This window comes from Rhinoderma darwinii, chromosome 1 (genome assembly GCF_050947455.1).
Source record: "Rhinoderma darwinii isolate aRhiDar2 chromosome 1, aRhiDar2.hap1, whole genome shotgun sequence".
In the NCBI taxonomy this organism is placed as follows: Eukaryota; Metazoa; Chordata; class Amphibia; order Anura; family Rhinodermatidae; genus Rhinoderma; species Rhinoderma darwinii.
Window position 1 is genome coordinate 561,648,713 of NC_134687.1, and position 17,556 is coordinate 561,666,268.

A 17,556-nucleotide genomic window follows, 5' to 3' on the forward strand; every position below is an offset into this window, starting at 1 on the left:
CCATTGTCTTAAATTAGGGAAACAGAGTTTTGTGATAGGAAGATTGCTGGCTGACACATCCGCCACCTTGAAGACTTTCAAAGTTTTGTTCATCTCTAGTATTTAGATAGACAATGCATATTATTGACAGATATATGGTTCTTAACCCCTTAGTGACCAGCCCATTTTAGGCCCTAATGACCAAGCTATTTTATTCGTTTTTCTATAGTCGCATTCAAAGAGCTATAACGTTCTTATTTTTTCGTCTACATAGCTGTATGAGGACTTGTTTTTTTGCGGGATTAGTTGTGCTTTTTAATGGCACCATTTTTGGGTACATATAATTTTTATATTAACTTTTATTAACCTTTTAGGGGGAGATTATAAAAAAAACCTGAAATTTCGCCATTGTTCTATGCGTTTTTAAATTGACGCCGTTCACTATGCGACGTAATTAACATGTTACCTTTATTCTATGGGTCGGTACGATTACGGCGATACCACATATGTGGAGGTTTTTTTATGTTTTACGACTTTTGCACAATAAAAACACTTTTGAACTAAAATTATTTGCTTTTGCATCGTCTCTTTCCAAGAGCCGTAATTTTTTTATTTTTCCATCAATGTAGTGATTTTTTGGGCTTGTTTTCTGCGGGACAAGACGTAGTTTTGAATGGTACTGTTTTGGGGTGCGTGGGACTTATTGATTCATTTTTATTATGACTTTTTTGGGGGGCAATGGAAAAAAACTGCAATTTCGCCATGTTTTTTTGCGTTTTTTTTTTACGGTGTTCACTTTGCGGTTTAAATTAGATATTAACTTTATTAATGGAGTCATTACGGTCGCGGCGATACCACATATGTGTACTTTTTTTTTTTTTACACTTCTACTAAATAAAACCACTTTTTATGGAAAAAAATGGATTTATTTTTTTACTGTACTTTTTATTAATAATATTTATTTCACTTTGATGACTGATTTTATTAGTCCCACTAGGGGACTTTACTGTGCGATATTCCGATCGCTGCTATAATGCTTTGGTATACTTCGTATACCAGAGCATTATTGCCTGTCAGTGTAAATCTGACAGGCAATCTGTTAGGACGTGCCTCCGGTGCGTCCTAACAGGCATATGTCCAGGGCAGACCTGGGGGCTTTTATCAGTCCCCCGGCTGCCATGACACCCCATCGGAGACCCGCGATTTCATTCGCGGGCCGCCGATGGGTGACAGAGGGAGCGCCCTCCCTCTGTAAACAAAGTTAAATGCCGCGGTCGCTATTGACGGCGGCATTTAACGGGTTAAACGGCCGCGATCGAAGTAAACTTCGATCGCGGGCGTTGGAGCAGGAGCTCAGCTGTCATCAGACAGCAGAGCCCCGGCTCCTGCCTGCACGGGAGACCCGTGCAGGACTTAGACTAGGCTGACGTGAAAAGGCGTATTAGTGGTCACTAAGGGGTTAATAACTGTATATCAAGCCATTAATTGGAACGAAAGCAAAGTTTCACTTTAAAGGTTTTTCTGTTAACATGGATTATGATGAATGAAAACGGAGGTCTCAACTCGACTGCATAAAGAAGGCTGGTATAAGAAGTCAGATTCCAGATGCTATGAGATCTGGCGACCCCCCTACCAACAATACTGAACAAGTCGCAGGCTGGTATATTTGGAATATATTGTATTTAGCAACTGGGAGATTAATGTATGTACGAGAAAATAAAAATAATGAAACAAATGCGTATAAATTATAAGGAGCATCTTCACCAAGCCACAAAAAATAACCAGTGAGGAAATGCTAGAAAGTAATCGAGATAAACAGGAAGGCAATATTTTATTTCCCATCATCTGGTAGTGTATATCGGAGACCGATCAAAGAGTGTAAGTATACCACATTACAGGCGCCAGACACAATTATATGCAATACCATGTAATGAACATTCTGAGACCTGAAATACAGGAACGGAGAACAGAAAAAACAAGCTAACATGCCCAGATGGTTGTGTGAACTGAAGTATATACAGGAACGCGTTTTTTCCAGCTCTAATTTCGGACGGGAAAAACGCAGCAGAATACAGTAGCAGCATAGTGGATGACATTTACCAGATCTCATCCACATGCTGCGTAAAAATTCTTAGCAGAAATTGACCCGCTGTGCGTATTTTTCGGACCACAGCATGTCAATTCCTGCTGTGGAACGTGGACATAATTGCTGCGTTTTTCCAGGAGAGGTCTCCATCTCCTAACATTGTGAAAAACGCAGCAAAATACGCGCCATTTTCTGACGTAAAAACCGTAGGAAATGGTGAGTTTTTGCCGCAGTGGAATGTCTGCGTTTTTCAACATAATTGCTGCAGAAAATTTTTGCAGCAATTCTGTTGTGTGTAGACAAGCACTAAAAGGCTTATAAAACAGATAGATGTGTACACAAACACTGATAAAGCAGCTATACCTATAAAGCAGCTATACCTATAAAGCCGGTAGAAGAAGATATTCCTGACATAAACCAGTTCCCTCCTATAAAAAGTTTTGTGTATTTATACTCCCATTAAAAGGAGTTGTCCAGACCTAAGAAATTGATGGCCTATACGCAGGTCGGGGGGGTCCAACTCCCGATAAGCTCGTTTGAAGGGGAAGCAGCGCTTGTACGAGCGCTGCTTCCCCTTCATTACTGCCACTGCTTGTACTGGGATTCACCGACACACTTGTAGTGGTGGTTCACAGTATTACAGCCTTCTCCCATTCACTTCAATACATTCTCTACAAGTGTGTCTGAGATAAACAGTATGGGAAGATGAGGAAACAAAGGGAAGCAACGCTCATATAAGCGCCGCTGCCCCTTCAAAACAGCTGATCGGCAGAGGAGTCGGACCCCCACCAATCAGATGTTGATGGCCTATCCTGAGGATAAGCCATCAATTTCTTACGACTGGACAACCCTTTCATTTCTGCTGGTGAGGCCTTATTTACACGAATGTGTTTCACGTCCGTGATACATGCGTCGCACGGACCTATATAAGTCAATGGGGCCATTCAGACATTCCGTGTTTTCACGCAGAGTGTGTCCGCTGCGTGTAACTCACGACATGTCCTGTACTTGAGCGTTTTTTGCGCATCACGCACCCATTGAAGTCAATGGGTGCGTGAAAATCATGCGCAGCACACTGATGCACTTCCGTGTGCTCCGCGTGATTCGCGCAACAGTAGGTCAAGAAATGAAGGGAAAAATAAAACCACTTCCATTTTTTTTTCTAAACCTCAAAACCACGTGTCATGAGGATGGCATATGTGTGAAAATCACGCTGCCACGCACCAAACACTTATGACAAACGGAACTGCAATGCGCAAAAAACAAACGTTCTTGTAAATAAGGCCTAAGAGAGACTATTTCTCCACTAAGTAAGCTCCGTGTAACAAGTCATCTGAAACATTCGAAACTCCATCCCCCCCTTCCTGTGAAGTTCTCCTCATACGACCTTGCTTCATCACAAAACCCTTCCTGCAAGGAACCAGAATACTGGCATTTTTCCCTTGACTAACCAACCAGTAATCACACTGCTACATATCTGTATAAGATTAAGTCATTTATTTTCTACATCCTTGAAGTTACACAACTGGAATCTTGTCCATTCATTGTTAGGCTATGGAAATGCATTCAAGTTCCCCAATTTTCAAACAGGACAGTGGAATGGCGTCAAGGCATAAAATCGGAGGCTGGCGATCGCTCATGCATCTAATTTCACAGAGTCCAGCATGGCACGGGCATCTTTAAATTCCTCGGTCTCTTCTAAGTCTTTTTCATTATCCTACAAGAAAGAAAGATGGTCTATTTAAACATGGAGGATGATCCACACATACCTCTACTTTTTGTCTGAACTTATGACTGGGGCACCCATCAGTGACACAATGATATTACAATGAAGTCTACAGTGTCCTGGCGGCTTCTCTGCTTGTACAAACACTCCAAAAGAACTTCCGTAGACATCAATCGTAAACAACCCAAAAAGTTACACACCAGGCACAAATTTCTTGGTGTATAAGCCATCTATTTGCAGGAAAAAAAAAAAAAAGTTTTCCAGCCCTGCATACAAAGAAGATTAACATTGACTGCCATATAAAAGTCAGAATATATCTGAATAAAACACAAATGTTAAACGCTATTTAAAGAAGTGTACAGTATTGTGACTCCTTGTAAGAAGTGTATAGACAAGTACAGGATGGGATAGTCAAAGGAACCTGCCGATCCTTTAGGCTATGTTCACACTGAGTTTTTTGCAGGCGGAATTTCTGCCTCAAAATTCCGTTTGGAAGTTTGAGGCAGATTTTCCTCACCCTGCACGCCAATTTTCGCCCGCGGCCATAAAACGCTGCGAGATACGCTTTCTCTGCCTCCCATCGATGTCAATGGGAGGTCAGAGGCATAAAACGCCCGAAGATAGGGCATGTCGCTTATTTTTCCCGCGAGTGTTTTACCGCTCGCGGGAAAAAGACACCTCCGCCTCCCACTGAAATCAATGGGAGGCATTTTCAGGCCGTTTGACGAGTTTTTTGGCACGGTTTCCATGTAAAAAAAACTGTGTGAACATTTAAAAGGGAAAAAAAAAAAAACACTTTTCCAAACTTTGAATGTATTTTGCTTAAGACTAGATCAGATTTATAAAATGCTAAACAAGGACTTTATTCTAATGGGCGTATCATGGCCTAGCAAGGGCTGTATCTTTTGTGTCAAAGTCTCAGCTAAGGCTGGGTTCACACGACCTATTTTCAGACGTATACGAGGCGTTTTTTGCCTCATTTTACGTCTGAAAATACATCTCAAATACGTTGTCAAACATCTGCCCATTACTTTCTATGAGTATAATGCTGTATTGTTCCCACGACGCGTAATTTTACGCGTCGTACGGCAATTACGACGCGTAAAATTACGCCTCGTAAAAAGAAGTACAGGACACTTCTTTGGACGTTTTTGGAGCTGTTTTCTCATAGACTCCAATGAAAACAGCTCCAAAAACGGACGTAAAAAACGCCGCAAAAAATGCGAGTTGCTCAAAAAACGTCTGAAAATCAGGGGCTGTTTTCCCTTGAAAGCAGCTCTGTATTTTCAGACGTTTTTGGTCACTACGTGTGCACATACCCTAAAACCAGCACAAGGACAACCACTGGTACATAATGTAGCTGGTTCATTGAGACCACTGAAAGTAAAAAGAAGACGGACACCAAAGTCACTACTTTCATTTTCTTTCATTCAAAAGATAACAAAATAATCTGGAAAAAGATGTTCCCTTTAGTATTCAAAACATTAAATTCTTACAAAATCTGTATAATCTTAATCCCTTCCCAACGTATTATGTATAGTTACGTCATAGCCGGGTAGGGGGAAGTATTGAGCAGGTTTATGGGCTGAGCCCGCTCCATACAATGCGGGTGTCAGAAGTAGGTTACAGCCAAAACTTCAGTGTAATGAGCGGGATCCCGCTCGTTTAACCCCTTAGATGCAGTGGTCAATAGCGACCACGACATCTAAGGCGTTAGAAAGAGGGGAGCGACCCCTCTGACAGCCCCGCACAATGCGATCGCTGGGTGCCGATGGTGGGCAAGGCAGCCTGGGTGGCCTAATGAAGGCCCAGGTCTCTCTCCAATTAAGCCCTGGCTCCAGCCTGTCAGAAGCACGATAATAAAACTGCGTTAGTATTGCAGTATATAGTGCAAGCCATCCAATAATAGCTGGTTCAAGTCATCTAGGGGGACTAGTAATAAATTAAAAAAAAAAGTGAAAAAAAAACCCCCCAAAAAAACCCTTTATTTTACTCAAGTACAAAGTATTAAAAGTTAAAAAACAAAAACCTTTTCCAATTTTCCCCCTAAAGCATCATAAAAAATAAAAACCAAAAATAATTGCTATCGCCACATCTGTAAAAAAAAAAAAAAGCCTGAACTATTACAATATAACATTATTTAACCCACAATGTGAACGGCGTAGAAAAAAAAAAAAAAAAAAGATCTTAAGCGCCAGAAATGCTGGTTTTTGGTTATGGCCTCTCCCACAAAAAAAAAAAAAAATATCTAACAAAGAGTGATCAAAAAGTCCCATACACCCCAAAATGGTACCAATAGAAACTACAGCTTGTCCTCGCATCTTCGAGTATGGGGACAAGCGCTCGTTACTATGATCTCTCGGCCACATGCATTTCCTTCATGTCGGCAACACAGGCAGGTGTGCTGCCGACTAGCGCTCATTTTTCTAGCTGCATAAAAGATGCGATGAACGAGCGTTGTCATCAGCTGATTATTGTCCTGTTTATATAAAGCAATGATCGGAAACGAGCGTTCATATGAATGACAGTTTGCTCGATTGTTGGCTTGTGTAAAAGGGCCTTTAGTGACTATGTAGAAGATTCAAGCATCTGAGCTAAAACATATTGTAAGCAGAAGTACAACATAACCTGTGCCTGTATGTAGATAATATGATAAACTTTAAAACAAGGACACGTGTATAGTCTTTGAAGAATTGACAGACATATGTACTTACTAAGACCTGTGCGAGATCCGTATGTGCTGCTTCTAGCCTGCGGTGGCAATCTGGGACCATCATGAGAGATTCCTGTAACACTTCAATCTGTAAAGGAAAAATAAACAGACATTTTTACCAAATTAAACTTTGAATAATAGATTATAATCTCAAGACTGTATGGATGATAGGACCAATTGGAACACTTATTCTTCAATTCTTTATTGTAATCAGAGATTTTACTTCCTTATAGAGGTTTACATTCTAGACAGTGTTTGCCTTTTTCTGGATCAACACACAAACATCAAAGCTGAACTTGATCCTTCTATGCAGATCTACTAATGGTAAAGAAGGAATGGACAAAAAGTTTTCAATAGCCAGATAGTGAAATGTAAGTGCTAGAAGGATATTTTAACTTACTTGATACTTGGAAAAAGAGGGCATGCATTTAAATAAAAACTAATAAAAAAAACCGAATTAATTAGGTCAGTCCCAACCGAAAAATCCTATAACGACTGTGTAATGTAAGAGCTTATGTACCACTCACTCAGAGTTGTACAGAGCCATAGGGGGCAATTTTCTATATGCCTGAGAGATGTTTCAGATTTCTGTAAATCCAATAGAGAAAAAAAAGTAAAAAAAAAAAAAGTGTTATGTTCCATCAGATGCTCACTTAATCTTCAGCTGGTGTCAGCTGTAATATTCAGCTGACATCCCGTTGCAACAGCGTCGATCACAGTTACCTCTGATCACCGCCGTTTAACCCCTTCATTGCGGCGGTCAATAGCAACCGCCGCATTTAAGTGGTTGACAGAGGGAGGGGGCTCCCACGAGCAATTGCGGGGTGTCGATGGTTGCTATGGCAACCAGGAAGCCTAGCACTGGCTTCCTGGTGGGCCATGTACGGAAGCCTATTAAGTCCTGCCCAAGGCAGGACCTAATAGACAGTCAGTTGAAAAATGACAGTTGCAATACACTGCACTACATAAGTAGTGCAATGTATTGTACAGGGGATCAGAAGATCAAGTCTTCGAGTCCCCAAGTATAAAAAAAAAATTACAAAAAAATGAAAAGAAAAATAAATAAAAGTTTTAAAGGAAGGGTGTCGCGAAAAAAAAAATGTTTCTATCAATTTGCTTTTAGTGTTTTATTAAACCAAAATTTGTGTGTGTTTTACTTTTTTTTTTATTTTCTAACTTTTTCTTCTCTGTGGGGCTGCCATTTTTTTTTTCCATTTCTGTATGTGTCGATTAACGACACATACAGAGATGGAATACGGCACATACATCCCCATAGAGAATGCGAACGGGAGCCGTTCACATTCACTATGGTGTACGCTGTCTGTGTGGGAACGGCGCATGCGCCGCTCCAACACAGTCCAAATGGAAGGTCTTCGGCCGAGCGACATACGGCGCCATTTTCTTGTGGACCGGAAGCCGCGGCCGGACAGTAAGATTACTACTTCCGGTCGCGGCTTCCGGACATGTGTTCTGAAGCAAGCACTAGGAGCGGAGGGAGCAGACGGACCGGAGGGAGCGGCGGCGGCAGGAGCAGGTAAGTTATGTATGTGTGTGTGTGTCTGTGTTTGTTCATGTGTTACTGTGTGATTACCACTGTATGCAAGCCTGTATAGTGTAGTACTGTGTATTCGCTCAAAAAATGGCGGCACACAGTGTAGGAGGTTTGTACATTCAATCCCCTCCTTTCTCCTGGCACTAGCCAGGATAAAGGAGGGGGGATTGTTTGAGGACGCTGGAGCGAGTGGGTCTTCTCAAATTTTGCAGCATAAAGCAATGTGTTTGCTTTACCACATGCCAATGCTGCAATTTTTGGAATTGCTCCCTCTAGTGACCAGCACAGGGAAATTTTATAAATTAGAATCTAATTTATAATATTTCCTGACTCGTGAAAAAATTAAAACAATGTTTAATCACTTATACACTAACTGTTTAACTAAAGCGACACATTCCCTTTAAGTAATAAAAATAAGAAATCGCCCTGTTTCCCTGATCAAGTCCTTTATAAAGGAAAAAAAAGCTATACATAATAGGTATCGCTGCGTTCAGAACGGCCTGAACTATAATAATACGATATTTTTACTGCACGGTGGACACCATAAAAAAAATGTAAATAAAAAACAATGACAATTTATTTTTTTGGTCACCTGGATTTAAAAATTTTTTTTATAAGAAGTGATCAAAAAAGTCACAAGTACCCCAAAATGGTAGCATTGTTTAGGGGAGAATTTCTCGGTAACTTGGCCCTGTACACTGCACCATATAACAGCACAGAGAGTACCTGCAACTCCGTAGTATACACCGCATTCCAAATTATTATGCAAATGTTATTTTTCGCTGATTTTCCTAATTAGTCGATGCAAATGACAGTCAGTATAATCTTCAAGCCATCAACCGTTGGAGTATAATGCAAATTTTATTGAACAAATCTCCTAATGATAACAGATTTTTTTTTTTGGAAGTAAAAAAACTCAAAATGCTCGGTTTCAAATTATTATGCACAACAGAGATCAAAACATTTTAAAGGTTGTAAAGAGAACTAAAATGGTAATTTGTTGAATTTGCAGCATCAGGAGGTCATATTTACAGAAATCAAAAGCTCTCTCAATCAAAAAAAAACTTAGCAGGCCAAGTTACATGTTAACATAGGACCCTTTCTTTGATATCACCTTCACAATTCTTGCATCCATTGAATTTGTGAGTATTTGGACAGTTTCTGCTTGAATATCTTTGCAGGATGTCAGAATAGCCTCCCAGAGCTTCTGTTTTGATGTGAACTGCCTCCCACCCTCATAGATATTTTGCTTGAGGATGCTCCAAAGGTTCTCAATAGGGTTGAGGTCAGGGGAACATGGGGGCCACACCATGAGTTTCTCTCCTTTTATGCCCATAGCAGCCAATGACACAGAGGTATTCTTTGCAGCATGAGATGGTGCATTGTTATGCATTAAGATAATTTTGCTACGGAAGGCACGGTTCTTCTTTTTGTACCACGGAAGAAAGTGGTCAGTCATAATCTCTACGTACTTTGCAGAGGTCATTTTCACACCGTCAGGGACCCTAAAGGGGCCTACCAGCTCTCTCCCCATGATTCCAGCCCAAAACACGACTCCGCCACCTCCTTGCTGACGTCGCAGCCTTGTTGGGACATGGTGGCCATTCACCAACCATCCACTACTCCATCCATCTGGACCATCCAGGGTTGCACGGCACTCATCAGTAAACAACACGGTTTGAAAATTAGTCTTCATGTATTTCTGAGCCCACTGCAACCATTTTTGCTTGTGAGCATTGTTTAGGGGTGGCCGAATAATAGCTTTATGCACACTTGAAAAAACCTCTGGAGGATCCTACACCTTGAGGTTCGCGGGATTCCAGAAGCACCAGCGGCTTCAAATACCTGTTTGCTGCTTTGCAATGGCATTTTAGCAGCTGCTCTCCTAATCCTATTAATTTGTCTGGCAGAAACCTTCCTCATTATGCCTTTATCTGAACGAACCCGTCTGTGCTCTGAATCAGCCACAAATCTTTTCACAGTACGATGATCACGCCTACGTTTTCTTGAAATATCCAATATTTTCATACCTTGTCCAAGGTATTGCACTATTTCAAGCTTTTCGGCAGCAGATAGATCCTTTTTCTTTCCCATATTGCTTGAAACCTGTAGCCTGCTGTAAAGGATCTGCCAGACACCGCTTCTGTGTCGACGCCTGTGGGTAATCAGTCTGCACCTGCTCCTATGTCTGTGAGACTGACTCCATCTTCCACCACTCAGGATGGCAGACTTAGGAGTGGGAGAGCCTATCACAGCCTGGCCAGACGGAGCTAGCTTCCGCCCACTGTCTATTTATACCTGCCTTTCCTGTTCCTCCTTTGCCTGCGATTCTGCTCTGCTGGTTTCCTGGCTCTGCTGCTGCTGCTTGAACTACTGATCCTCTGCTTGTTATTGACCTTGGCTTACTGACCACTCTCCTGCTCAGCGTTTTGTACCTCGTGCACTCCTGGTTTGACTCAGCTCGTTCACTACTCTCGTTGCTCACAGTGTCTCCGTGGGCAGCTGCCCAGTTTCCCTAGCTTCTGTGTACCCTTGTCTGTTGTGCACTTACTGAGCGTAGGGACCGTCGCCCAGTTGTACCCCGCCTAGGACGGGTCGTTGCAAGTAGGCAGGGACTGAGTGGCGGGTAGATTAGGGCTCACCTGTCTGTCTCCCTACCCAGTCATTACACCTGCTTAATAATGTGGAACGTCCTTAAGTAGTTTTCCTTTGATTGGGCACACCTGGCAAACTAATCACAGGTGTCTGAGATTGATTACAATGATCCAAAGAGCCCTAAGACACAATACCATCCATGAGTTTAATTGAAACTAATAATTAAATGTTTATGACACTTAAATCCAATGTGCATAATAATTTGGAACACTGTGTAGAGCTGCAGACAGTCAATGCGTTACCATATAACATCTGCAGGCCTTACAAAGACTTAAATGACAAAAAGCTACAATTGTGTCACGACACAATCCAAGCAACTCTATAACATTATTCAAATTAAAAAAATTGAAATAAGTTGCTGCCTTGTGTGGCAAATTGCTACCACGCAATTATCTTGCACAGGCCAGCATTCAAGATATCCCTGCACCTCTGGGTCGTTGGGAGCCCGCTTTGTAGGGAAAATTTAAAAGGGGATGCAGCACTAAATTAGCGCTGTGGCCCCTTCATTCTCAGGATCAGTAGGGGTCACAAAAAGTCGAACCTCTACCAATCATAGTGATAGCATAGCCCATCACTCTAGGAGATGAAAATAAGCCTTTAATGAAAAATGATTATATAATATAATATATTTATTCACACTTTAAAGAGCAAGAGTTATTCTCACCAAGGATAGCGGATTGAGAGCTGTATATGTGCTTGCCCATCAGTGGCTGAATTCACAGCCGGAGCTCGGAAAGTTTACTTAAAATAAAATCTTTCTGCTGTTTTTTCCCCCTTCACCCAGAATGGGATCAGCTGGTTGCATAAAAATCACCTGCATCTTTTGGTTAATAAAGAAATACTATGCTGAGATAATATCACAGAGATAATTACTGCATGAAAAAACGGTCATTGAGAATATTGATCATGCGGAGAGGCCCCGGCAGGAGGTGTTAAAAGAAATAGAAAGGTAAAGAAAACGAAAAGCAGAAAACAGCAGGTTTATATTTTGCTGCTTATCATGCATAAAAAGTTATTACTTATCACTGCATTTCATTTTAGCAGAGATGATACTCTCCCCATGTGGTCGGGAGTAAAATTACTAAACTGGAACCCTACTGAACGTGAACATTTTTCCTGCCTACATACTCTTAAATGTTGTTTTGTGAAAATCCTTAGGTTAAGGATAAGAAATACTAGAAGTTTACCGTCTCCCTGCGAACAAGAAGACAAGCCGCCTTTAAGTGCAATGAACTGGGATGGATATACTATATTCAGCAACAGACAGACCAAAATATACTATGTACTAAGAGGTCTTCCATTTATTTTTGTAGTTTTTAACCCTCCATTAAGAAAACGATGCTGTGGTGCTTATGGAGCTTATTTATGAACGATTCTGCTTCAAGGTGTTGTCAGGTTTGGAAAACCCATTTTTATACACCCTATTTGGGAATTCTGAGTTAATAGAGTTAGTGTTCTGTTCAGGATCCTAATCTCTTGGTCATCCTGGACATACAGTCGACTGGGCTATTGATTCCATTGGAAAAACGGAAACCATTAGCAATGTTTCCGTCACCATTGATATCAATGGTGACTGAAAAAGAAGCTGCGGTTTCAGTTTGACTTTCCGTTGCGGGGTTCACCCGACGGAAACCCGGAACGGAAAGCCAACGCTGATGTGAAGAGGCCGTAACGGATACAAACGGATGGCATACCAGTTTGCATCAGTCATCCATTGACTTCAATGTTAAAAAAAAACGGAAAGCTCCTTGCAGTCAGGTTTCAGTCAATAGCGCAGCAGACTATGGAATTTCTTCTGTCAAAAAAAACGAAAACCTGACGGAAAGGAGCCTAACTGACGCAAAAATAAAACCCATTGAAATCAATGTTTTTGTTTTTTTATGGAAACGTTAACTTCCGTTCTTGTGGTCCTCTGACGGAGTAGCTAGAATGGAAGCCACAACGCAGATGTGAACGCAGCCTTACTGCTAGGTTTCCACAAAGACTACGGTTTATAATAGGGGTCATTAGTGTAACAGACACCCATGGTGCCTATGGGTGTACAATATGGACTGTACATATGTCAATGCTGTGTGCACGGACTGTAATTTAAAAACATTTGTCTCCGTCAGATTTCCAGTAATAGCTATGTAAACGTTAAGATTTTTTTTTTATAAAGTAATATATTTTAGTTTTTAGTGCAATTTTTGTAATGTGTTTTTATTAATATTTTTTTTTAACTTTTTCACGTACAGCTATGTATCCTAGATACATAGGAGCTGTATCTTGCGCTAAAACCCAAATTTGTCAGGTCAGCAGAACTGACGGCTTCGGTGACAGCGGGTCATGCACATCTCTGACACACAAGATCCAGCGGTTATCGATCACATCTAAGTTATGAACATAGAAGCTGTATCTGAAAAAGTTTAATTTATTTTTTATAAAAAACAATTACAAAGTTGCACTAAACACTAAAATACACTTTATTTTTAATAAAGGTCTTCAAAAGTTGACATAGCCTTTAACAAACAGAATATTGTGAATGTTTCTGCAACCCAGTGAACAGCACCTCCTAAACCTCTGATCATGGGGCAACAAATCATAGCATGTAATATGCAAATTACAGCACCAGAGTCGTCATGGCCGATTCTCCTGGCGGATTCATTTCTGAATACACGAACATCATGGGGATTGCCTGGTGAAAGAGCCTCTAAATATTCTAAAGACTGGATTTGGAAAGTAATAGGAAATAGATAAATTAGAGTTAAAGGGGGTCTGTTAGGTCTTTTATGGCAACTAAATCAATTACAGTGCCGGGAGGGGTCGACATGTCTTTGCGGAGTCAGATAGACTGAGCATTTCAGAGAAAAATAATTTTGTTTACTTATGCAGATTAGGTCACAAGTTCCCCGATGGCGGTCCCAAGCCCGGCAAATGCCATCTACCAGTCACCTGCCAACTGGTGAAGCAATAAATCAAGGAGGTGGTATTGTGCAGGGTTTGCTCACGAGAGCCAGAGCACCTGCCAGGATTGGAACCACCCTCGGGGGGACCGGAGACATAATTTGCACATGCAAAGTAATTTTTCTCTGAAATGCTGTCTATTTGTAGCCACAAAGGTATGTTTAACCCCTTAAACGACCAGCCTATTTTAGACCTTAATGACGAAGCAATTTTTTACGTTTTTCCATCGTCACATTCCAAGAGTTATAACCTTTTTATTTTTGCGTCGACATAGCTGTATAAGGTCTTGTTTTTTGCGGGACAAGTTGTACTTGTTAATAGCACCATTTTGGGGGACATTTATTGATTAACTTTTATTAACTTTTTGGGGGGGGGGGGGGGGGGGGGGAGAGAGAATAGAAAAAAACCTGAAATTTCGCCACTCTTTTTCGTGTCTTAAATCAACGGCGTTTACCGTGTGATATAAATAACACAAGAACTTTATTCAGTGGGTTGTTACGATTGCAACGATACCAAATTTGTATAGTTTTTGTATGTTTTACTACTTTTACACAGTAAAAACGCTTTTTTTTTTTTCAAAATTATTTGTTTTTGTGTCTCCATATTTGAAGAGCCGTAACGTTTTAATTTTTTCGCCGATACAGCTGTATGAGGGCTTTTTTTTTGCAGGAAGACTTGTAGTTTTTATTGGTACCATTTGAGAGTAGATGCGACTTTTTGATCACTTTTTATCACATTTTTTTTAAAGTCAGGATTCACAGAAAACAGCAATTTTTCCATAGTTTATTACATTTTCTACGGCGTTCACCGTGCGGGTTAAATAATGTAATACATTTATAGTCAGGGTCGTTACGGACGCGGCGATACCAAATATTCGTAACTTTTTTACTTTATTTTGTTTTTTTAATAGTAAAGCATTTTGTAAGGGGAAAAGCTGGGTTTTTCATATTTTTTTTTTAATTAAATTTAATAAACTTTTTATTTACTTTTTTACTAGTCCCACTAGGGGACTTTAATATGCGATTCTCCGATCGCTATTGTAATACACTGCAATACTTTTGTATTGCAGTGTATTACTGCCTGTCCGTTTAAAACGGACAGGCATCTGCTAGGTCATGCCTCCGGCATGATCTAGCAGGCATTCGTTCCAGGCAGACCTGGGGGCCTTTATTAGGCCCCCGGCTGCCATTGGAGACGCAGACACTCGGCGATCGTATCGGTGGGAGAGGGAGCTCCCTCCCTCTCTCCATAACCACTCAGATGCGGTGCACGCTATTGCGCACCGCATCTGAAGGGTTAAACGGGTGAGATCGATACTAATATCGATCTCACCCGGCAGAGCAGGGACGCTCCCAGCCCTCAGCTGCCTCTAGCAGCTGAGAGCAGGGAGATTTGACGCTCCCTGCTCTGTTTACTTTATCCTGATGCAGCGCCGTAAAAAGACATATGCATCAGAATAAAGCCCGTTATTGGCCGCCGTTAAAAGGCGTATTGGCGGTCACTAACGGGTTAAACATAAGTTTAAAGGGTAACTCAAGAACTAAATATTCACCTTTTTGTAAGTCACGGAGGTCTACAAGCCCCCATAGTTTATATTACCTAAATGGTGCAGTTACAGAGATTCCCTGGTTTCCCCTACTAGGCAGCAGCTGAAGCCTGTGCGGCCATAACAATAAAGCAGTGCTGTCCTGAGGTACTTGGGAGACCGTATAGGAAACATACCCAAATAGAATCACATCATGTTACAACAATGACTACCCTCCTGCAGGACACTAATATGACACCAGTGATGATTGGGCTTATGGTTAGGAAAATGCATAAATTCCTCATGTTTTCGGTCACTCAGGCTTCATGATGCATTGCTTATAAGTGACTGCTTTACATTTTCTCTGACTTGGAGGGGCTTAGTTGTGTGCACCCACCCACCCACATCTATGTAAGGAGAGGTAATTAAAGAGGCTCTCTCACCATATTATAAGTGCCCTATGTCCTACATAATGTGATGGGTGCTTTTTTATTTTGAAAAACGATCATTTTTTTAAGCAAGTTATGCACAATTTTAGATTTATGCTAATTCGTTTCTTAATAGACAACTGGGCGTGTTTTTACTTTTTTACCAACTGGGCGTTGTAAAGGGAAGTGTATGACGCTGACCAATCGTCATACACTTCTCTCCATTAATTTTTAACAGTACTCGCAACACAACGTGATCTCGCGAGATCACGCTGTGCAGTCAGATACTCCCACATTAACTTTACCAAAGTGTCTTGAGAGTGAATGGACATCGCTTTCAGCCGGGACGCGATGTCTATTCACGCTCCCGACACTTCCGTAAAGTTTCTTGGGGACTTACTCACACAGCACAACGTGATCTCGCGAGATCACTTGTTCCGTCATTCACAGAAACTTTACAGAAGTGTCGGAAGTGTGAATAGACATCGCGTCCTGGCTGGAGGTGATGTCTATTCACTCTCAAGGCACTTCGGTAAAGTTAATGTGGGAGTATGTGACTGCACCGCGTGATCTCGCGAGATCACGTTGTGTTGTGAGTATTGCTAAAAATGAATGGAGAGAAGTGTATGACGCTGATTAGTCAGCGTCATACACTTCTCTTTACAGCGCCCAGTTGGTAAAAAAGTAAAAACATGCCCAGTTGTCCATTAAGAAACTAATTAGCATAAATCTAAAATTGTTCATAGCTTGCTCAAAAATGATTGTTTTTCAAAATAAAAAAAAACACTGTTATCTACATTACAGAGCCGATCAGATTATGTAGGAGATGGGGCACTTATAATGTGGTGATAGAGCCTCTTTAACATGAGGACTCAATTACTGGCCTGAAAAAATATATATATGAGTCATGGAGATAGCAGCCACTTAATGCAGCTATGTAGAAAAACTGATGTAATGGCAAATAACAGAAAGAACAAATACTGTATAACGTAAAAGTAAGGAACACATATAAACACCATGTCCTGGCTCATTTTTCATTAGTGACTAGAGTGTTTCTGCAAGTCCCCTACCCGGCACGGTTATTGGTTTAGTTGCCATAAAGGACCAGACAGACTACATTTAAATAAAAAGAACACTTAATACTTGCCTGTTTTTTAATGACGTATTCATCCCCTGCTTCTCTTTTCAGGCGTTCTACCTTCTCCTCTTGTTGCTTGGCTTCTTTTTCATACATTAACTTTTCTTTAGACAGTCTGTTTAAAAGCAAGGACATCAAGAACATTATTTATAGTGATTGAATACATCTCGCTCTCCCAATTTTGGTTGATAATTTCATGGTTTGTGAAAAACACTGAAATGTATAAAAAATGTGGAAAAATTTGATTTTCTCTGCTTGTAAGACAGATCACAATACAGCACAAAATAGTAATTAACATTTCCCATATGTCTACTTTTTGAGGACATTTTTTCTTTGAACATCTTTTTTTTATTTTTTTAGAATATAAGGGGGCTTAGAAGTTTAAAACTTTTTCAAGAAAATTTCCAAAACCTTTTTTTCAGGGATCAATTCAGTTCTGAAGTGGCTTTGAGGGGCCTATATGTTTGAAAACCCCATAATATCACCCGGTTTTAAAAACAGTACCCCTTAAAGTACTCAAAACAGCATTTAGAAAGTTCCTTAACCCTTTCGGTGTTCCACAGGAATTAAAGCAAAGTTTAGGTGAAATGTAAACATTTTTTTTGTAGAGACTCAATTATAATCCTTTGTTTCTGTAACACAGCAAGTGTTAAAGAAACACAACTCAATATTTATTACCCCAATTCTGCCGTTTTTAGAAATATGCCCTATGTGGTCCTGTGTTACTGGACTGAAATGCAGGCCTTAAAAATGAGAGCACCTTGTGGATTTTGGCACCTTTTTCAGAAGGATATTTTTTAGGCACCATTAT

At 40.7% G+C, this 17,556-nt stretch overlaps 1 protein-coding gene across 1 annotated transcript in view; it reads right to left on the reverse strand.

Moving 5' to 3' along the window:
* Positions 1 to 3,547: 3,547 nt before the first annotated feature.
* The window catches only part of TBCA (tubulin folding cofactor A), a 49,951-nt gene continuing 35,942 nt past the window's right edge, over positions 3,548 to 17,556 (reverse strand). The window contains exons 2-4 of the mRNA XM_075854887.1: positions 16,755 to 16,860; positions 6,506 to 6,592; positions 3,548 to 3,782 (exon numbers count right to left, since the gene is read on the reverse strand). Coding sequence (XP_075711002.1) covers positions 3,702 to 3,782; positions 6,506 to 6,592; positions 16,755 to 16,860 — 274 coding nt within the window. The 3' untranslated portion in view covers positions 3,548 to 3,701. The remainder of the gene's footprint in view (positions 3,783 to 6,505; positions 6,593 to 16,754; positions 16,861 to 17,556) is intronic.